Source organism: Aptenodytes patagonicus, chromosome 2 (genome assembly GCF_965638725.1).
Source record: "Aptenodytes patagonicus chromosome 2, bAptPat1.pri.cur, whole genome shotgun sequence".
Classification (NCBI taxonomy): domain Eukaryota; kingdom Metazoa; phylum Chordata; class Aves; order Sphenisciformes; family Spheniscidae; genus Aptenodytes; species Aptenodytes patagonicus.
Window position 1 is genome coordinate 135,742,858 of NC_134950.1, and position 22,613 is coordinate 135,765,470.

The 22,613-nt window shown below is 40.6% G+C and overlaps 2 protein-coding genes across 2 annotated transcripts in view; both read right to left on the bottom strand.

Moving 5' to 3' along the window:
* Positions 1 to 3,104, bottom strand: part of STK31 (serine/threonine kinase 31) — a 42,104-nt gene extending 39,000 nt beyond the window's left edge. Inside the window, exons 1-4 of the mRNA XM_076331331.1 lie at positions 3,040 to 3,104; positions 2,625 to 2,663; positions 2,500 to 2,552; positions 959 to 1,057 (exon numbers count right to left, since the gene is read on the bottom strand). Of these exons, the coding sequence (XP_076187446.1) occupies positions 959 to 1,057; positions 2,500 to 2,552; positions 2,625 to 2,652 (180 nt within the window). The 5' untranslated portion in view covers positions 2,653 to 2,663; positions 3,040 to 3,104. The remainder of the gene's footprint in view (positions 1 to 958; positions 1,058 to 2,499; positions 2,553 to 2,624; positions 2,664 to 3,039) is intronic.
* Positions 3,105 to 7,781: 4,677 nt separating this feature from the next.
* Positions 7,782 to 16,690, bottom strand: FAM221A (family with sequence similarity 221 member A). The gene is made up of 7 exons (XM_076331332.1): positions 16,564 to 16,690; positions 14,609 to 14,782; positions 13,943 to 14,133; positions 11,481 to 11,687; positions 10,541 to 10,651; positions 9,790 to 9,878; positions 7,782 to 8,019 (listed from the first exon to the last, which is right to left on the bottom strand). The coding sequence occupies exons 1-7, from the start codon at positions 16,617 to 16,619 to the stop codon at positions 7,957 to 7,959; spliced, it is 891 nt and encodes a 296-aa protein (XP_076187447.1). The 5' UTR covers positions 16,620 to 16,690; the 3' UTR covers positions 7,782 to 7,956.
* Between the last annotated feature and the right edge of the window lie 5,923 nt (positions 16,691 to 22,613).

Genomic DNA, 22,613 nt, shown 5'->3' on the forward strand with positions numbered 1-22,613 from the left:
TTCTGAAAATATAAGCATACCTCAAAATGGTATTTGTAATACATTACAAATCTTATTTTCACACTCTCCTATAATTATCCCAACAGCAGTATGAAAACAAAGTAATGCATTTGATATCCTCTCATAACAATATATGCTAACGCTTCAAAAACATAATCCTCTACTCCAAAAACGATAGCTCAAAGAAAATTTTGCAACTAGGAAAACACCAACATTTTATACAGCAGACTCCCATGGCTTTTCTATTAATGTATTGCTACAACATTTTATTGACACTGACGGCTTAGTAAACCCGACAAAGGAACAGGCCAGTTACACCACAAACATGCTGGGTTTGCTGTTGGTGCATTTTCTTCATTTTCAAGAGGAATGTAGAAGGTCATTTACCTGCACACACAAACAGTTCAGACAAATCATTTTATTTAAACCTTACTTTGCAATAAGCCATCAGTAGTTCACACACAAAACCAAAAGTTGCAATCACTCTGTGTATGCTTCTCACAGAACTGCTATTAAATATGTCCTTGTTATCTTAAGAGTACTTTGTCCAGCACATTTAACATCACAAGTTTTTGTATGATCTTCCGCACTTCTTGAGACAGAGCAAAGAATCACTTCTCTGAAAAAGCTTTGCTCTCTTGTTAAAGATAATCCATAATGTATACTGGACAATGAAAGAGAATTCAGCGTTCTGTGTATTGCCTTCTTGTAGTATTTCCTGAGTGTTTAAAAAAAAAAACCTATGGTTGTATAATTTAACTGGTCTGAGGTGCAGAAAGATTTAAACTTGCTCACACAAAGTAAATGTTTTCTTTAGGAAAGCCTTAAAGAGATCTTAAGAGAATATAACCCACAGCATAATCAAAGATCAAGAAAATACCTAAGAAAATGGCTGTACAGAATTAAGGCTTTTACATCCAGGTGAAAAACAAACTCCACATATACACAATCTACTTACCTTACTAAAATCAGGTTTGCCAAAAACTGCATTAGCCCGAGGACAAGCTTCTGCCAGCGCACAACTTAATTTCAAGAGGTCATTACATCTACTGACATTCTAAGAAGTGTGGAGAAAGGGTGCGAGTTATTAACTGTCACTTTTAATAGATGCTTGATGGCTTACAACAGCCAAGAATTAAATCAAAACAGTTGCACAGCTGTTGAGACAAGTAATGCCCCACCTTAAGCTTTCTATCTTCAAGCTTTTAGTTGCATTTGTAAGCCTGCTCTCATTTTCTTCCAAAAATTAATGAAACTGATCAGGGGCAGGTAATGTACCCCAGAGAAGTATTTTGCAATGCATGTTTTTAACAGTTTAATTACCAGCTTCTGCAAGCAGTATGCAGATCTTACTTATCAATCCTTCCTCACAAACTTCAGTATGCATTTGTTCTTTTTCTTTCTCTCCTTAAGACAAGGAGACAACAGCTCTGGCATACCCCTTGTTCTCTTTACATGCAAGGCTTGGGTTTTGGTTTGGCTGAGAGAAGCAGTCTTTCCAGTTACAGCTTGGTATCTGAACCACTGTAAAACTGGGTCAGTTCCAGTAACATGGCATTTATTAGACAACATTCTACTCGTAATCCAAAGGAAAGGATCCAGAGCTCAGAGTAGGAAAGAAAACACTAGTGGAACTGAACATTTTGTTAACCTTAGAAATACACTCCTAACTTTTGTACCTTACAATATTAAAAAAAACTGTGACTGAGTCTCAGAATGCCAGGGTAAGAACCTAAAGGAGAATTACCTATGACTATTACACCTAAAAATCCCTTTATTAGAAAAAAGCTATTCCATAAACAGAATGAGTACAGTTTGGTCCCCCTCCCCAAATTCCTAGTAGGGACATGACAAGCAGCATTACCTCCTCCAACTGGCTCAAAGCTACACAGGTGTTGACTAATATGCACACACCAATTAGCCAGAAGACCAAATAGAAAAGGCAAGCTTTGGTACTCTTTCTGGATTTTCCCCTCTCCTGCTGCACTCCCCACATTAATGAAAACTACTCATTGTTTTAGGTTTTTTTACTTTTTCTCACTCCCCCCCATCCACACAAAACTTGAAAGGAGCTAGCATCTTTGAACCATCACCATGTCAAGCTTCATTGAAATTGCCCCATGTGCTCAGCTGTTAGAGGGTAGGGGATCCACCCCCAGCAGGGCTCCAACTGCCTCCTACAGTATTCTTCAGTCAACAGCAAATATTTTAACCCTCAGTTTGGGGTTTTTTTGGCATAGGGTCTACCAAATATTCAAGAAAACCCAGCTACAATTCAAATGAATGGATGAACAATTCTTTTTAGCATTTCAGAAAAGAATAACTGATTTCAGTTTAAAAGAGCACAATAATACTTGCAATTCTGAAATCTAAAGTAACTTTTTTTTCCCCAACATCAAATGCTATCATTTATTCTCACTTCTACAGAAACTTGGGGGGTGGGGGGCAGGGTAGAAGATTAAACACCTCAGTTAAAATCAAGTAGTTCTCCAAATTCACCTGTGCCCAAAATGTCACAGCATCTTCAACATGGCAGCCCACAACATCTTCAACTGGAAGGAAGGAAAAAAAAAAAAATTATTCTCAAGTGTAAGATTATGTGTTTAAAAACCACCTCATGTTACCTTTGTCATGCTCTGCGTCTCCATCCATGACAACGGATTCTGAAACATTACAAGATATCTATGGTTAAAAGAGAAATTAAGGTACTCTTCCAGAGGCCCGTGGAGGTACACGCACCCGCCTCGCAGGCCCATGCGACTTGTCCCTGCCCTGAACACTTCACGGGTTCAGTGCTTAGTGGGCTCCCGCTCTCCCATCGCCTCACCCCCACGTTCCCGCTCGGCCCTTCTCCCTGCCAAGTGAGAGGCACCCATTTCTTTAGCGAAAAAGGCTTTTTTACGTGAGCAAGCGCCATAAGGCTGGCACGGCCGCGACTTCCCGCCAGCACAGCGGGGGGCCCCCTCCTCACCGCGCAGCCCCGCGCCCCTGGGAACCCCTGGGACGCCTTCCCCCCCGACGCAGCGGCCCCGGCGCTACCTGAGGCGGCCGGGCCGGCTCGGGGTGACGGGCCCTGCCGCGGCCGCACGTGCTGCCGCCGCCAACGCCCGCCGCCGGCCCTGCGCATGCGGCCGCCGCGCCCGCCTGCCCAGCCCCCGGCGGGTCCTTCAGCGCTGCCCCCGCGGCGAGTCCCCGCGCCCCGGCCGGCGGCTGCCCGCCCGCGCGGTGCCTCCCCTCTCCTCCGTGGGGGACGTGAGACGGCAGCAGCGGGGAGATGCGCCCTCCCTGTGCCTGCGCAGTGTAAGAGGCGCTGCTCCCGCCTGCGGGCAATCCCTAACCTCCGTCGGAGCAACCCTAGCCGGCGTAGGGGCAACGGACGGTCTGGAAAGCTGGTAGGCACCAGGCTTTTTCTACAAATCCGTAATTGTACGCCCAGGTGCGTCCTTCACCACACAAAAGGCTGGCGATCAGTGCGTGCTGATCCTGGTTTTGAAGCATAAACGAAGCCGCAGCGGGGAGGCTCCTGCGTTGATGACACCCGCTCCGCCGGCCTCGACCGTACCCTTTGAACGTGCTCATCCGATTCCCCTTGTGCGATGTGTCGGTGCTCATCTTTGGGTTTCACATACCCTGACTTGCAATTTCCCTGTCTAATACGAGAATGCAAACGGATGAAGCCGCTAGCGAGGTCGGGGTGCCAGTGTTACACAGGCGACGTGTTACGGTTGAGCCTGGGACTTTCCCTAGGGAGGGAACTGGAGGAGTACGTGGGCTTAGCGCCCAGCCAGGGGCACAGGTACATGGAACGGAAAATCAGAGCTAAAAACAGTGTAAAGCAAATAACGATTTACTCTACCGGAAGACAAATGCTAAGGGCTCCAAAGCAAGAGTAGGCTTCTAGACAGAAGTAGTATCTTTTGTTATGAAAAAAACCCAAACAGGTACACCTGTGCAAGGTCTTTTAGACTGGAAAACCTTTGTTGTTGTTTTCAATTATATTCGTGCTAAGAAAAAATACTATCACTTCCTGCAAAGTTGTCTCTTTCCTTAGGCTACATGGCTACAGCAAAACTACTGCTAGAGGCTCCAGGGACATACAGACACGAGACCTGCAAACCGTTTAATATGCACAACATGCTGTAAAGACACTGACAACTTGACAAAGTAATTCTGCACGGATGCCGTTACTGGCTGTGAATTCACACCTTAATTCCCCTTCCTCCCAAACCCAAGACAGACAGATGCACTTTATATTTAGTATCTCAGAAGCACAGAAGGGGAAGGAGCCCCTTGCCCTCCACTTAGGATCACTGACCAGTCTCTACTATCATAAATAACCGAGGTACGTCTTAAGCCTTTTCATAGGGTAATTAAAACTGGTGAAAAAATGATGTTCTACACTCTAGGAGTGTTATAATAATGGCAAAATACTGATTTGAAAGCCAGCTATTTAAAAAATGAGAAGTGCTTAAGCATTGCCTAGGCAATTAGGCTTCACCAGCTCAGAGCACTCTGTGTATGACACCAAACCATTTTTCCCGTGCCAGATTCCTTGGATTAGAGTCAGAAACAGTTAATGTGTCTAGCTGAATGACAGATACACGCCCACAAATAAATCATCCAGATGAACCGATAACTTATCTGTCCCACGATATTATGTTCAAAGTTCACCACTGCTCTCAGGAAAACAAACCATCAACAAGTACATGTTAAACTGAGCTCTTTATTTAATGACCATTGTTAATGGCAAACGTACTAGCATTTGGTCTCTGCTTTTACCTTTCCAAAAATTTTATTAATAGAAGTATAAAGAGATTTTTCAACAGAATTGGAGGTTGCAATTTTGATCCTACAAAATGATGACTTTTTTTTTTAGGATAAGAGTAATTCCAGTTAAGTGCATGACATCACTGTCCAGTTTTCACAGCCAGCAACATTATGAGATATATTGTACCTGGTTTTTCATGTACAAATGAATAAAAATTCTGCAAAAAAGTACTACATGAGTACCAAGAAGTCAAAAGTACACCTTCTAGTAAGGAAAGTGAGGGTTTTTTTACTTGGATGGGTGAAAAGTGGTCAGAATTCCTAAGCAATATTTAATGCAGTTGATATTTTTATTATCCCACCTGTTTTCCAACTAAAAAGAAATATCATTAAATAAATGTGATAACTTTTTAGTATCTTTTAAATGGAAATTTTAAATAAGTTTAAGCACAGAATAAAATTTTTAAAAATTGACTTTGATAAAACCAGTTCATGATGATCAAAGTACACTTTAGTAAGACTGAACTTGGCAGAGCTAACATTTAAAACTGACAAGTATTTTTAACTCAAAATGTCAACAAAAGCACAATACATTATTTCCTGAAAGTAAAAAGCTATGTTATCACTATAAAAAGAAAAACAAAATACAAGTTTTTTGTAACTATTAAAACCTCTGCCTATAACAATATTTTGCTGTGAGAAACCTCATCTCTGAAATACACACATACATTTCTGGAACTGCATTCCCTAATGGGTATAGCCACAGGGATAAATATGAAGGTAGAATAAACTTCCACTATTAAGCTTGTAATAATCTCTCTGAAGACTGAAATAAAAATATTTTTTCTATATTTTTATTTACCTTTTTTTACCAGTGTTATTTACATTTGTTTCTTTCTTGTAATTCTGTTGTGAAATCCCCATTTACTTACGAGACTGAGTATCTGTAGAAATGGTTGCTTATTAGGACCAGAAGAGGGAGCTCAAATTAATATTTTTATTTATTAAGTTAAAGCATATGTTACAGTGTAGAATTTAAAAGTAAAGGTACTTTTAAAACATTCATTAGACACTTTGATATATTATGCATTTAAATTAAAGTAACAGATTAACCTCTCTGATTGGCATCTGCAGTAATGGCAGTATAGCTCGGAGTTAAGGTAAATGGCCCTTTTTAATCTTTGAATTTGGGCAACTGAGCCTTCCATTCCCTTCTCACTCGATTCCAGCCGCCTCCATCAGTCACTGTACGACCTGCACGCACTCCCAAGAACTCTCCTTCCCTCCCACAGCTGGTATCTGAACAAAAAAGCAAGCTGCCCTGCACCAAATGCATTCAACGTCACCTCTTTTCCTCTGCCGATTGGGCACATAAAGGCATCAGGCACATAGAGGCATTCCCTCTGATGGGAATCAGAGCTTTGTAAGCTTCTCCCAACTCTTGCCGTAAAGTCTCAGTACACACATACCACCTGAAAAGTCTTCAGTCCAAGAGACATCTTCAAGTATTTTTAAGGACAAACTGACTTGCACCTCTGTTTTCAAAGGAGACTAACAAAGTTAGCTCAGGCTCTGCTTTTGCCTCCTAAACTGCAGCCTCTGCCAGTTATTCTGTCCCAAGTTCTTGCTGTGCTGCTTCACAGACTTAAACCACCAAAGTTACCAAATTTTAAATTTTCCTGTCCCCTACCTTTAACACAACATACGCTGCCACAGCTGTGAATATGGACAACGAATAGAAAAGCACATCTCCCTTCTTGAGGACTCCGTTTGTGTTGGATTAGACATGATGAAAGAGTACCCGTTGGGTAAGCAAGTTTATATCAAACACTATATAATTATTTGTTTACATGCAATAAATAGCATATCCATTTCCACTTAATGTTTTCAGAAGTTTAGCGTAATAGAATCATTGTTACGGACAGCATCAGACAAACAGAACTGGGAGAATGGTACCGCTAGAGAAACCTGGGGTGAAGTATACAAGCAGGATCCCTTCAAGTAGCTAGTGAGTATGTGTGGAAATGGGTTTACATGCATACAGAACTTCACATGTAAAAAATATTTGTATGTTGGCAAGAACAGAGCCTAGAGAAGTGTGAGAGAAGAAGGGTGTGTTTGAATTTTATGTAAAGGTGATGAAACCAACAGAAAGGAAAAAAAAAAAGACTTAAAGAAAATATTAAAATGTCAGTATTAACAGAACAAATCCCACCAAGTAAAAATTCATTAACAAGATGAGTTCTAAGGACTCTACAAATAAAGAACGTGCATCGTGAAAGTTGAAGAATAGCACATACATTTTCTTTGCCCTACTACAATGTTATACTTAAATACATGCTTGTCTTGGTTTTGGCAGGGATAGAGTTAATTTCCTTCCCAGTAGCTGGTACAGTGCTGTGTTTTGGATTTAGGATGAGAACAATGTTGGTAACACACCGATGTTTTAGTTGTTGCTAGGTAATGCTTACACTAGCCAAGGACTTTTCAGCTTCCCATGCTCTACCAACTGAGAAGGCTGGAGGTGCACAAGAAGCCGGGAGGGGGCACAGCCAGGACAGCTGACCCAAACTGGCCAAAGGGACATTCCATACCATGTGACGTCATGCTCAGTACATAAACTGGGGAAAGCTGGCCGGGGGGGCCGCTGCTCGGGGACTGGCTGGGCATCGGTTGGCAGGTGGTAAGCAATTGCACTGTGCATCACTTGCTTTGTGTATTATTATTATCATTATTACATTATTATTACTATTATTATTTTATTTCAATTATTAAACTGTTTTTATCTCAACCCATGAGTTTTTCTCACTTCTACTCTTCCAATTCTCTCCCCATCCCACCGGGCGTGGGGGGGGAGCGAGCGAGCGGCTGTGTGGTACTCAGTTGCCGACTGAGGTTAAACCATGACGATGCTTATTCTCTCACATCTTAAATAACAGTTCTGTAAATCTCTAAATATGATTTTCCATTCTCAAAGGAATATCTATGTAACAATTTTGGAGATTAGAAATGCATCAATTAAAGTACCAATTTTATTACAACAAGATAATTAAAAATCAATTTCAGCAATAGACCATAACAGCAGAATAAAGAAATTAAGAAATACACGTATGCAGGTAGGCACAGTGAAAAATTCTCATTTCAATACGATTAACACTGTGCCATATAATAAATATTTCTTTATTAATCTCACGGCTTCTTTGATGACACTGGACTTTTCTCTTTCCGTTTAGCAGCCTTCTCCTTTTTCAGCTGTAACAAAGAAAGACACCAACAGTGGTTCAAGCATTAATTTGCAAGTCAGCTAGTAATGCAATATTAAATCTCTACATCCAGTCATAAATTTACCAGAGTGATATATGCAATGGAGAAAGCTACAGGTCATTATTAGCCCAACCTAGCATTGCTTACTTTTGCATCACAGGACAAAGGAGCACTTCCATAGCTCTGCAGCTGCTCCCCTCTTCAAACCAGGGCTGCCTTTACCTCTGATAATGGCAATCTAGTTATTTATGTACCCCTCAAGGCCAAAGCGCCTTACAAATGTTCATGGGTTTATCTTTATGTCAATGAAAGGTAAAGAAGTTTTATTACAGACATGTAACAGACACAGTTAGACTAACCAGCATGCACAAAATCACATAGGAAGTCTGTGGCTGAGATAGATGCTATACCTCCACCTCAGTGTCTCCTCACTGACCCACAAGGTCATGCCTTCCTCTCGTAAGATTTTTCTACACAGTAGGCTCTTACTGCATGGTATGATTTACCAACACACGTACATTTAACTCTGCCATTTTGTAGTAAGACTATTAATCCAAACAAATATATCTGTTGTTTTTAGAAGCAACAGTTGTTCTCAAGTATTGTTACATTAGTGAATGAAATTCTATTTAGAGTAATTATATAAAAAGGGATGCATGGACTTTTGCATCTCATCTAACATATCATGTTGCTATCAAAAATGCAAGGAAAAATAAAATAATATTTTTAACATGCTTTTTTCCCCCATAAAATAGTGTCAAAAGGAAGCAAGGCCGCAGTCCTGATTTGGATGTCTACAAATGAACTCACTGCAAAGCAAGCCTGTTGTTGGTCTACACAGGAACTCATTTTAAAACATTTTTCCATATTTGGAGGCTTGAGGTTTGTATCTGAAATTCCTACTACTTTTTGCAAAGAAAAGATAATCTTAGGGGGGAAAAAGAAATGTAGCAATTCGGATTTGATAGTAACATGTTTTCTCCTATAAGCTGATACTATTTTTGTAACATCTTAATGTATTTTGTGATGATTTCCCAAATAAAGAAAATTATTTAAAATTTCACAAAGCTAGAACAGCTTTCTCATTAACAAACACCTTGCTGCAAGCAGCAAGCATAACAGCAGTTAAGATTTTAAAAGTTAATTATGCAACATTGCCTTACAAAAGAATTCATGAGCAGTCAAGACATACTTCCAGCAGAGATGGTGGAGGTAAGGAGCTAACGTGGGGAAAGAGTAAGTATTTACGCATCTAAGTAACCTACACCGCAGGGCATTTAAATTTACGATACAGGCAGTGGGGTGGAGGAAGCACCTCTAAGCGGGTGATTCAGATCATCTAAAGAAAGACGCACCAGATTTACCCAACTACACAGACATTCCTAAGGAAAAGAACATCATAAAGTTTTATAAATGAGGTAGCAAACACCCATTCCTACATGCACAGGTGACCTTCTGCGAGTCTGCTTTGTTGTTTCTTTTTGTCACATAGTAAAGTATTTTCTTTTTCTGTAATAGAGAGTTACCTCAATAAAAACCTGCCCAGTTAAGGTAAATACCATCCCAGCCATGACTGACCTCTGAAAGCCTGCAGTAGCTCATAATTGTATTTAAAACTATTTTAAGAAGCTAGTGTTTTCTCAAGAAGAGAACAAATGATATAATGCATTTATATGCCACTTAAATCATACATTTATCTTTTTTAGACATCCTCTTGTGAAAATATATCTGAATTAAGTAACAAACGTAGTAACTTGCCCGCTCTTGATAACATTTTTCAAAGTAAGCCATGTCATCATCTTCTGAATGCTTTCCATGAGAAACTTGCCTTGTGGCACTCGAACCACCTGAAGGAAAAAAAACGAAAACTTTTTTCATTAATGATACTTGCTATTCCATTAGTTATGTTTTACATTTGGCAAAACACGTTTAAAATGAGAACTCACCTTTATAGGCAAGTAACAAACCCCAGCAATTGGGACCAAAGAGTAAGTTCTTTAGCCTAGGCTAGCAGCTATTGTAAATAGTCTTGGAGGAGTTCAACAGTTATATTAATTGCTAAATTCTTGTACTAAGTAAGGGACATAAAATAAGCATAATCGATTCATAATTCCACGCAGAAAAGACTTTCTGGCAGAAGGCAGTTTCACAGTATTGCGCTGAATATGTAAGATCCATTCAGATATGATGAGCTTCTAGTAGGAATCAAAAACTTAAAAAACTGATCCAATGAATAAGTGACACCGTTAATGGGGAAGAGACTAAATGCTAGAAAAAGATCATTAAAGTTAAAAAGCACATCATGACCAAAAATAACAAGCAGTAACAAAACAGTTATTCTAAGCACTTCATGAATGTTGTACGAACTTTTCACATAACAAGGCTTCAATACTCATTTAAATTTTTAACTTTGATTTTAGTCCTAAGCATCCTTCAACTCATAAATAAAACCAATTAATTTTATATTACATACTTTTTGTAAAACAGTATTATCCTACTAATACAGCACCTGCTATCTGTGAGATGGTTTGAGCAGAACTAGAAGGTCCCTGAAATGCTTTTAGAAATGGATGATCCATGCTGGTAACAGGGGATTCTAAAAGTTCAGCAGAAGGAGCCCCTGTTAGAAAATAAATTGAATGAAAACAAAAATTAACTTCATGAGATATATTAAGAACATACATGATGGGGTCAAAACAAGGCTACAGATTAATATCTACAACACTCAGTGCAGACCCCATAAACTTGAGTTTATAAAAGCAAAAAAGGCTGCAAAAGAAATGAAAAGCTTTATTTCTTTAATTACTACAGCTATGCTATAGTTTCTAAACTTCAGACAAATCCAGGAAGCCAGACCAGAATTTAAAAAAGAAATAATGAGTACATGGCAATAATAAATAAAACAGTATTTCAGGACAAAATGTGTCCGTTACTAAATGACACAAAATCACAGAGCAGCAGAGGTATCAAGGCCAACTAACATGCCTGTCAAAAATAAAGTCCTACAAATGACCTCTTTTTTTTTTTTATGCTGAACAGCTATTAACCTTTGAGTTTGGAAAAAAAAGCGCTGTAACTGTACAATGAAGAAATACCTGAGCAGTATTAGGCTAAAGTATTAACATAAATATAACATGGAAGTATTAAGAGAAAAACAGAAGTTACAGAGTTCTTTCTAAAAGATATGCTCCACTTCAACCAGAAGCTACTGGGCTGAACACCAGAATTATTGATAAAGAGGGTTTTTATCAATTCACTACTGGAAGTTGGACAAGATGGTCATAGTGGTCTCTTCACACCCAAGGACTGCTGGGGGGGGGAATCTATCTTAAGTCCTACTCCTATTGATCCAGTTTGCCTTTGAACTTTGAAAGTCTATGTTAAGTTACTACTTTTCAAAACTACTTAGTTGGAGAATTAAAATTTCATCTCAGGTCAGCTGCACTTACCTATTCCACTGTCATCAAGTCTCATGTAGCCTTCTGCTAGTGAACTAAAACCAGTCAGTCCTCCCATAGCAGCGTAAGGAACATCCTGCCCCACAGGCTTTCCTTGGGCTAAGCGCTCTTGTTTAGTTTCCACGACTGTTTCATGAGCGTATGTTGGCTGACCACATGCACAGGTAAAGCAACTATGAAAGCCCGAACACTTGGAACCTAATTAACAAATAAGTAAGTGTAATGAGCAAGATGATAATGGAATTTATACTTCATTGCAGACAAAGCGGTGTTTCCCTAAACTGATTTTGTCAAAAACTAGAGTTCCTTCACTGCAAAAGCATTCAGCTATGCTTTCCATTTGGAAGCACATACGTGATTTGAGGCAAAGCAATCAACTATGTTTGCTGAAACCTTTTACAGCCTCTCGTCATCATGATACAAAAATGCTGTATAAAACAGGAGAAAGGATGAACGTGGGAATTTGATCATAGGGGTCATCCAGTCTCAGGGTCTCATTCGGTCAAGTTTTGAGAACCTCCGAGGATGGAGATTCTACCTCTCTGAGCAGCCTGGACCAATGGTGGTCTCCCCTTGGAGCAGACATTTCTTTCCTAATATCTAACTGGATTTCCCATGTTGCAACTTGTGTCCATTGCCATTAGTAACACCCTTCTCTATCCCTCCCCTGACAAAAAATGAAAAGAGAAAGAATTCTGTCACTGGGTAAAGAAGACAACCTGCCAGCATTTTGGCAGTATTATCTCCAAAGGTATACAGCACGTGTCAATATTGCATGGCCAGAAAACTTAAAATCGCAATTTATGATACAAATCACAATTTAAATGTCTTTGAAAATTAGCAAAATTATCTGGGTAGTAAACAGAGGCTGTGGCAACAGCAAAATAGGTTCTACGTAAGAGTAGCTACATAAGAGACTTTCAGGAGTTTTTTAACCTTACGTAGCCACAGGATGTAACTGAAATGGTTATACAAATGACGTGACATTCAGAAACACAGAGCGAAGTGATATATCTGCCCTAGCTACAGCTAAGACTGTCATCAAAGACCTGCTGGAGCAATGATGTGAACAAGAAATTGAGGAACTGATTTTGCAAATGTTTCATTATACAAATTACCCTGCTTCCAACTTCCAGTTACAGTTCATTTTGCAGAGCACCAACAAACATTTTTTTTAAGTCTTGTGTAATACGTTCAAGGATCACATTCTTGGAAATGTTAAAGGCTTTTTCGTATCATTTTAGGCACTCCTCAGTAATAGAGCTCTTACTCTGTGTTTGGATACAGAATAAAGTATAGACAATATATAGAGTGCAACAGCAATATTTTTTCCATTATAAAGTACATCTCTAATTTATCTATCACATTAGATTTATACAGCACTGGGCTAGACTAATACCAGTACATTAGAACAACACAAGTCCAAAATAGAAGCAAGTCTTGGCACTTCTCTGTGTAATCTTTGAAGCCCTCAGAAGTGTCGGGTATTTTTGAGAAACGCTAGAAAAAGTGTATAATGTAAGTGATTATTAAAAACACTGTGTTCTAACAATTCAGTCTGAATCATCCAATTGTACATTTAAGCCTTTCACATTACTTAGAGTAACTTCTTGAAAGGCTGTCATATAAATATTTTATGGTTTATTCTGTGGGATATGATTCTCATCTAGCAAAAGCTGTTTATGATTTTTTCCTGTAAAATTAGACAGACTTCATGCAAGAAATTTACCAACAGTACAGCACGCTAACAAAAAAATCTTCAGCTTATGTAATTTGAGGTTTCAAATTAAAACATCTTTATGCATTATTTAGTTTCTACTGTTAATAATTACTGCTGTTTCATTACAATAATCTCAAACAACTGACGCAAAAAGCTTCCTCTTAATGCTTTCTCAAACCTTTTGCTTGAAACTCCATTCCCATTTGCATTTCTGGACCCACAATCTGTATGCTCAGGAATTGCTTTGTTAGAGTGCTAACACTAGATTTGGGAACAGAGCGCTACTTCCTATTGAGTTGAGAAAAGATATAAAAATACATTAACATTATATTCAACCAGGCAATAGGGGAATGGAGATCAACACTTCTCTCTCTCAAACTACCAAGTTCAAGTAGAAAAGTCACGTGCATGCAGCAGTGGAAATGACAAACTGCAAATGGGGTACTTTCATACTGCCTAACTTTAGGTGGCTGTCTCCATATATACCTAACCGAATCACTGAGAAACTTACGCTCCTTCCCAGAACTTGGGGAAGCTAAGGATGTTGTTCTAAACCCTCCTGTGCAAAAGGCGATGTCATCCTTCCCATTTCCCATCCTTCTGCAAGGACCAAAATACACATCAGTGACAAGTGCAGCACATACCGAATACTATGGGCAGAATACAGATCCCTAACATGCTGTTCCTGTTAAGTTTCCTAGCAAAGAATGCTGCAAGTCCATCAGTAACTTACAAGAGTTACATGAAAATCCAGGTGCTGCGCTGTGCTGATCAGCAAAGTGTTTGCATCTACAACGGATGGGCTGTGTGCCACTTAGAGGGACATAGTGATAGGACTGGCACGGACAACGGCTCACTCGACAAGGCACACAAACAGGACGATCTTTGGGAATCACTTCATAGTCCGTTTTGTGTTGTTTATACCTAAAACAGGCAAAAATAATAACTTTTATAACTTTGTGAGTATTTATAAGAAAACTACCTGAAAGGCTTATAATTTATCTTACAAGTTCTGTTTTGAAGTATCATCTTTAATTTATTAATTACTGTTAATTGTTAATTTTCAATTAAATGCATAATATCAGGTGCTTTTACATCCATTCATTACATAATTATCACAAATCCTTATGTTTCATTTTGACAGCAGTCAGAATCAATCTGATCTACAATAACTCGTGCCTTAAAGTTGAATTTATTGAAGACTATGAAATCATTCTGGTCTCAAAAAATGTATTGAGATTTAGATTTAAGGACAGTTCTTACGATTTAAAACCTAATTTTCTCAACCCTCAGACCTCAAATTAACTTGCCTATACTGTACTGTAATGTACCTGGAAACATTTTATATTCTCCTGATTTTAAAAAATACAACAATTCAAAAAAATTAAAAGATTCCTACCGGTGAGTACAAAAGCACAGTGTCTCTGGTCCCACAAGTTTACAGTCCATGCCAGTTGGTGATCTCCAGCTCACATACAACCTGTTCTGTAAACGAATTGGTAATACTTTTCTTTTGTACTCCTCATATTCCTCAGGGGTAAAGAGCTTTCCTCCATCATCATCACCTACAATTCTGTAAGCATGTCACAAAAAAAACCATAAGAGAATGAAGACAATAAAAGTAGGTTTCTCAAGATATTTTTTCAAATAATATATAACAACACTTTTGCTGTAAATGCAAAAAAAAAAAATCTTATCTTTCATAATACTGTTCTAGTGATATACATTTAACAGAACTATAGCTGAATTTTAGAGAAATTTTGTGAATAATGCGCTTTTAAAAAATTTGCTCAGACAGACTGGAAACCACGGTTGTAAGAGAGAAGGAAAAAAATTAAAGCAAACTACCAAGCTCCTTTTCATACAGCAGAAAAAGCAGTGGGCATCAACCAGCCAGCTCCACCTCAGACTTCTTGAATGACCTCTGGCAAATCACTTCACCCATCTACACCTAACTGTACTGCAGACTCGTATCAGGTTATCTAGTCCTAGTCTAGTCTGAGTAAAATTATTCAACTGGAAGTAGGGAACCACACTGCCATCAAAGTAACAAACAATACATCCAAGCTGTCTTCCACTTTGCAAGACGACTATGCTAGTTTCTTCTGTACATAAAGTTGATAGCAGCTGTATCCCACACCTGGGACAGGCCCATTTATTTAAGCTATCACTACGTTCAAAGTCAAAGTCACTGAATAGCTGGAACTCCAGAGCAGCATCCAAATTCTACATTGATGGAGACAACTGAGGACAGTAAGTAAAATCTGTAAAATACAATTTAGACTTAATTGCAGCACTTAACTATGCTGAAGGTTAGTTTATTAATGTCTGTAAATATTTCAGTTACTATTTGTGCTAAAACATACTGAATGAATGATTCTTTGTCAAATATTCTGTGGATTTGTACATTGCCAGTACTGTACAGCACCAGAATGATGTCTCAACACATCACTGTCATTTGCACATCAATCCAGCTGACACCCACTGAATCAGTGCGTAACTACTTATGTATGAAACACCACTGTGCCTACTACCTCTGCCGTTTTACTCAACGTTTTCCTAAGCTAAATTAAGACCGCATTTCAGTATAATGACCAAGTTCACGTCTGGTTTTGCTCAAAATCAACTCTTCAAGAGGAGCGATGACAAGATGAGCAAAGACACATAGGAATATAAAGGCACGCATTTATACACTGCAAAACTTAATCCGCAATGCACGAAAGCCCGTGTTTCCTGAAAGAGCAGTACCCTTGGCAGATCACCCTCTCACACCACATCAGACAGACACACCGCCAGGCAGGCAGGTACGCAGGCCTGGACGTGAGAAACGATGCGTTACTTCACTCGCAGACAGTCAACGTTTACAACATGCCTTCACACCGGCGAGGCGTACAGGGCTCGCGTCTCTAAGGCCTGCCTCTTCACCGCTGCTGCTTCACGCCGAGGAGATACTCTCCTTCTCCGCGGAGAGCCACTCTCGGGCACCTTCACGGGAGTTAGGGCACTTCCGATTTCGCCGATAAATGGCGGCGGCGGCGGGGGGGGGGGGCGGAATGTGACACAACGAAGCCGCCGCAGATCCCGAAGAGGCGGCTCCAGGACGGCGGGAGGCGAGCGGTGCGGCGCCCGGGCCGCGAGGATCTCTTCAGGGGAAACCCCGGGCCGCGGGCGGGGCGCAGGGGAGGGGAAACCGCCCCGGGCCCAGCGGCAGCGCGGGGCGGAGCAGGTCGCCAACGGCCGCCGGCCCCCACGGCCGGGTTGAAGGCGCCCGACCCCTGTCCCAGCGACCCCCACCGCGCCGCCTCTCCCCTCCCCAGCGACGGCGGGCGAGACCCGGCCCGCCCCTCCCCTCACCGCCGGTACTCCGCGTACTCCTCCAGGGCCGCCGCCTCCACCTGCAGCCGCTCCATGCCCGGCCCCGCCGCCGTTGGGCCGCCCGCGGGCAGGGCGCCTGGAGCGCTGGGCGCGGAGAGAGGACGGGGAGAGACAGGCGGGAGACAGGCGGGGCGGCTGCGCGCCCGCAGCAGGTGGAGCGCGCGGAGCGGCACGTACCGCAATCTGTGCGGCAGGCAGGCGGCTGAGGAGCGCGCCTGTGACTGTGAGGTGTGTGCCGGGTGTTTGGGCACGGCAAACCCCGCGTCAGGGGACGCGCGGGTGCTCACGCAGCCTCCACGGGATGGTGGTGGCGGCGGCGGTGGTCACCCCTCGCACCCTGCTATGAGACTCGGAGAAGACACCCTCCGTGAACTACAGTGCTTGGGCATGGGCGCGCCTGTACGTACAGGTGTGGGGCCTCAGAAAGGGCACTGACACAGCCACCGACAAAACCAACCACCCAACAGATCATCTCCACCCAAGCCCTCCTGTCTTCTGCCCCTGCACTGGCATTGTCCTGAGCAGCTGTTACTGTTTAGATCCTACCAAACCACATTTCTGGTGGGTAGGGGAGGGGGGGGGGGTTGTTTGGTCACCGATTCCCTGGCAGATACAGGGGAGGGAAACCTCAGGGATGCTCAAGCTGGAGATGGGGAGAGCTCAGGACCTCCTTTCACAAAGGGAACCTGTGTTAGATCCCTTTACGTACACCTTGAAACCACACCTTCGCTGCCCTGTGATTGCATGCCCAGTACAGAGCATGCAGAAAGGCCAAATCTACACAAGAGGTATGTTGCAGGCATAGGAATACTTCTACAACATCCTGGCGAAGTACTAAGTACGGTTGTATTCTTTGCCTACAAAAATTTCCTCTAGCCTGCCTGAAATAAAAAAAAAGAGCCTTACTGCATTCACTCAAAAAGCACAGTTGTGATGATCTCCAATTGCTCTTAGCTGACACCGCTGCACTGAGAAAAGACTGTTGTGTGCATCCTGTGCAATGATCTGCCAGTGCTTCTGCACGATACGGTCTACGTGAGCCTTGTTTTTCTCTGCAGTGCAAGGCAGTATGTATTTGTTCTGCTACTACATGTTGGCTCAGAGGCACAAGTTTTCAACAACAGTAACATTCACCATGTTAACAGTGTGATTCTAGTAGTAGGGTGAATTTCTTCTTTTTAGTTACTCCTTTTTCCTGTACATAAACAGCAAGCCTATCCTACAGTACCACGGCCATCTTCCTAGAAGGTAAGCAGACTGCCATCACATCAGTCCCACTAGGAATAATTAGTGTGTGTTGGCAAGGCTTACTCAAGCTCCAGTTGCTGCCGTAGTCTTGTTTCACCTTTAAATTCCCACTCAAGCTAAATAAACAAAGCATGTAAGTTACTAATTTTCACAAGTTCCATGCTCCAGCCAATATACATCCCTATTTGCTTCCAGTTCTGCTGTTGTGCACTGTAAACAAATAAAAGGTCCTGGGAATGTACTATGTAAAAGAAATACTAACAAAATCATGTATGACACAGCTTTCATTCCTTATTCAAGCACTATAATGAAGACAATATTATTCTGTTTATTAGGGGTAAAAGGACAGGGTGTGGTTTGTAACTATGTTGATGAGCTATAACCGAGTTGACTATTGCCAGGTGACAAGTCTTCCCTTTGTTGTGGATTACGTGTTTAGTTTTGCAAAGTTCATTAAGAGGTAACATCTTTTATTAGATCAACTGATAGAATGGGAAAAACAGACAAGCTTTATGGCAAACAAGCCTTTCTTCAGTTTTAGCTTTGACAGGCAAGGTCCTACTGCAGAATAAAGGTTCTTTGGTTTTTACAGATTGAGTTGATGGCAAAGATGCTAGAAAAAAGAAAAGCACTAATTCAATGTTAAATTATTTTCCTGTCTTAAAATTCTAGTGTTCAGTTTGTTAACTAGACAAAAATACACCAAAGAGAAGTTACAGCCTTTGTATAATGCTCAGTTGAAAAGACACGTCTGAAAACATAATTTTGGCATAAGCATGACCATTTCTCCATGTTTTTTCCCAATTCCAAATGTTTTTAATTTCTAGTTTGAGTAAAATGAGGTGCCTGTTAAGAAATCCATTCCAAATATTTACTTTTCAACAAACAGCTTGAATATTTAACATTTTGAGGCAGGTCTAAAGAACATAAAGAGCATAAGATGCAATATAAATTTAATTATTGATGTTTAGCATAATGCATTATATGACTTGTCCCATAATGTACACATTTATCAAAGAAACCACCTCCCCTGGATTTTCCACCACCACCTGCCGACCCTTCACTTGTTGTAGATCTTGAATCTCTAAGTTACCTCAGTGGGTAAGTTTATACCTATGGAGAGTTTCATTCTTAGGGCATGAAGGAATCTACAGAGAATGTGAAAAACATGACCCAGTTACAACATCAAGGAACTCAACTGTAAAACTCTTCAGAGCAGAGACAGTCCCTATCTTTGTGTTTTAGAGAGAATCCAGAGCTGTTGATCCTAAAAAAAAAAAAAAAAAAAAAGACTTGCCATTTATCTAGGACAGCTTGAAAGATTTATTTCATCTAGAACATGAAAGCTGCCTCTTGGTATCATAAATCTTACCTCAAACTCACTGATGTTCTTTGAAATCTCTTCCATTATAAAATATAATACATGTTTTGTTCATAGTTCAAGACAAAAGGAGGCCAGCTAGACTGGCAACCTGCAATTCCCAGTTCCTCTCCATGTGCCACAAACAATGCCACCATGTTGAAACAACTCCTCCAAAGTGTTTGAAGGCTGTAGTAAATAGACCACAGGCTGCTATTTCTGATACTGCACTATCTGTGTAAATTGACTGCTTCCTCTTGATACAAACATATTGATCACATAGTGACTGAATATGTGAGCAAAAGATGCAGTAAGTTTTTCTTAACTGAGCTTTAGGAAATTGATATTTAAATTGTGCTCTGCACATTAGCATAAGCTACTCAGACTGTCAAAATGAGACCCAAGAGGGTAGGCTTTTTCCATACAATAAAATGACAGGTGCCTGTCGAAGAAAGTACAGCAATTCAAGGAAATCTCCAGATTGTTTTGCACTGGGCAAGCCACCAGCAACGAAGCAGAAGGTGAAGAGAGATGTCACAAGGACCAAGGCAGTGCTTTGCCAAAACATCCCCCCTAGAGAGATGAAACAACAGGGAGACTCCCAAGTTTCCAGCAGTATCTAAATAAGGTGATAGGGCATATGGTCTGGGCATTTGTCCTGTGGCTGTGCCACATGTATAAGAAATTTCAGCAGAGCAGCCAGCACTGCAATACAACACGCATGTTCTATCACATGGAGATCTGAACACGAACAGGTCCCTCTAAAAGGCAGAAAAGATATGGGAGCAAGTCATCACTGCGGTCAATACATCTTCAAGTTAAGCTAGCAGAGGAAAATAAAACCACACGAAGAAGTCAGAGTTGTTTCTCCAGGGAAAAAAAAATTCCTCCTGTGACCAAAACTTTGAAAAAGAAACAGATGGGGAAAGGGGACCTTGAAAGCAGGACAAGAAGCTCTGCAGACAGGGAATTTGAACGTACTGAGGAACACGCTACTGCACGGGAGCTGCACAAAACTGAAGATCTTTGAGATACCGTATCTGTACGCACATTTCACTGGTGCCAGAGATCCCAGCACTGCCAATAAAATGGGGGGGGGGAGAGCTCTGGCAAGCCTGGTTCACACAGAATGAGCAGAGCTCCTATGTCATGGGTTGAGGTACCTCACCTGTGCAAGGTCTTTGTTAAAAACAGTGCTCTGAAATACAGTTTGGGTTTGGAGAGCAGAGCTATGGTTCTGAATTAGGCAGCTTTTGGTGAGGGCTACAAATGTTTGTCTATATTGTACTTTAGTATCAGATTACCTGTGAACAGTCAGTGTGAAGGTGTTGAGAGTAGGAAATCAAAAGTAATTTTCTGTGGGGCACCTGTCCTATGAACTACCTCCCACCTTAAAAATTGAGGATTTATTCCCAGATTTGATCACAGCAAGTGTTCTCTGCGATAAAGAGACAGTGTTCCGCTTATTGGCACCCCGGCATCTGCTTGGATCCAAATTTGTGCTCATAGACTTAGGAACAGATATAAAATGTGAAAGACTTTGTAATTAAGAAATGGAGTTCTTGGCTAATAAAGGTTTTTCACGCACCCACTGTTTTACTGTCATAGCACGAGTAAATGTATTTTGGATTCAGAAAACCCTCTCCTGTCTCCCATCCCTTCTAAGAGATTGTTAATGGACATCCGAAATAAAATTTGTTAAAGACTGAGTCAAACCAGATTTTCCATGGTAAACTATCGAATAATTTTGAATAGCGGGGGGTGGGGTGGGGTGGGGTAGGGAAGGGGGGGGAGGCGGGAAGGCTTTCTCCTACCGTAAAGAGGCCATGCCACAAGGTAAGTAAAAGGAACAGAAATCCAGATGGCATGTTTTACCTCCTATGGCTGTGATGTAGCATACGGATTGTGCTGGCCCAGGATCTCTGAACACATCAAAGTGGGTTGAACATATGGACACTCACTTACAGTACAGCTCTGTGAGACCTAAGGTGCTGCCTACACAGCAAAGGCAACAGCTTAATGCTGGGAAGGGTGTTGACAGTCTCTCCCAACACCCTCTGTTAACAATAAAATGTGTGACCCTTTAATTTTTTTAAAATCCTTACAAGTTTGACAAGTGCTTTAAAATTCATCTTAGTGAAATACCTATGTAAATTGAAGATAGCCACTTTATTAATGCAAGAATAAATAATTTAGAAATAACTGTTTTAATATTTTAGACCTCAACTCATCATTTTGAAGTAGTAGTTATTCATTCTATTTCTACGCATTTGGTCAATGACTGTCTCTAATTAGCTATCCTGAAAATGAGAAGAATTGAAGTGGCGTGAAGAATAATGGAAACAGTTTTCATCAAATTGTTTCCTCCCTCCACATTTGCTATCAATATTCTGATATACTTAAAAGCAAATGCAAGCAGTACTCACTTATAAACTTCTAACCATGACCATACATTATGCTACAATAAAAATTAGTGTATTATTAACCCTAGTTTACAGGCATTTTAAAATGTCAACATGTTTCTCTTCAGTTTTGCTACCAGAGAAACAGAACACGATTAGACATCTACTGAACAGAGTAAGTTGATGAACGCCACAGGGAATATGCAAGCTCATATGCAAGCAAGGGTCAAATAATAATGAAAGGTTTTTGCCGGAGGTACTGACAAACACGGCTGGGAAATTTGTAGTGATTAAGATCACTTACAGATAAGATAATTCCATAGCATGTGATGCCACTGGTGTTTAAGTGATGTGATTTCATATATGTATGTAATGGGAGATTTTTTCTTTAACTTGGGACTCATTTTAATAACCTAAATGATATTTTTAAACAGATACAAATGCACATGTGCATCATCCCAGACAAACTGAGATTTAGTGAAATATCAATTCAGTAACAGTCTATTCCACATGAGAAACATTGCAAAAGTCTAATTCACCTTCTTAGCTGCTATAAAGTCTCACATTTCACTCTTGCCTTTGAAAAAGTATTTTACATACTATCAAATACATTAAATCGAACCCTCAGATAGCAGATGGCATTGTTTTGTGAAGCACAAACTAACAAAAGGACACAATCCCAGGTAAGGAGGTTATATTTGGATTAATTGTTAAAGATTTCAATAGACACTCTACATGACCTTTAAAAACCTATACCAATTAAGTAAAAATGTTTTAGAGATTAATTTTTCCATTAATTTGAGTATTCTGAGGAAGTACTTTCTAAAAGGTTTTTAAGAAAACATAATAAACTGGGATCTTAAAATTTAAGTAGTCATTTTTCTAAATAAATTTCCTGTAGAGGTTCCCAAATTTACTCTGCTTCTGCATTCCCACGAACAAAGGCCGCAACAGCAGCGATTAGCCCCAGAATACGTTACCTGCACAGGAGGCACTTGGTCACTTAGGCAACTTGCACA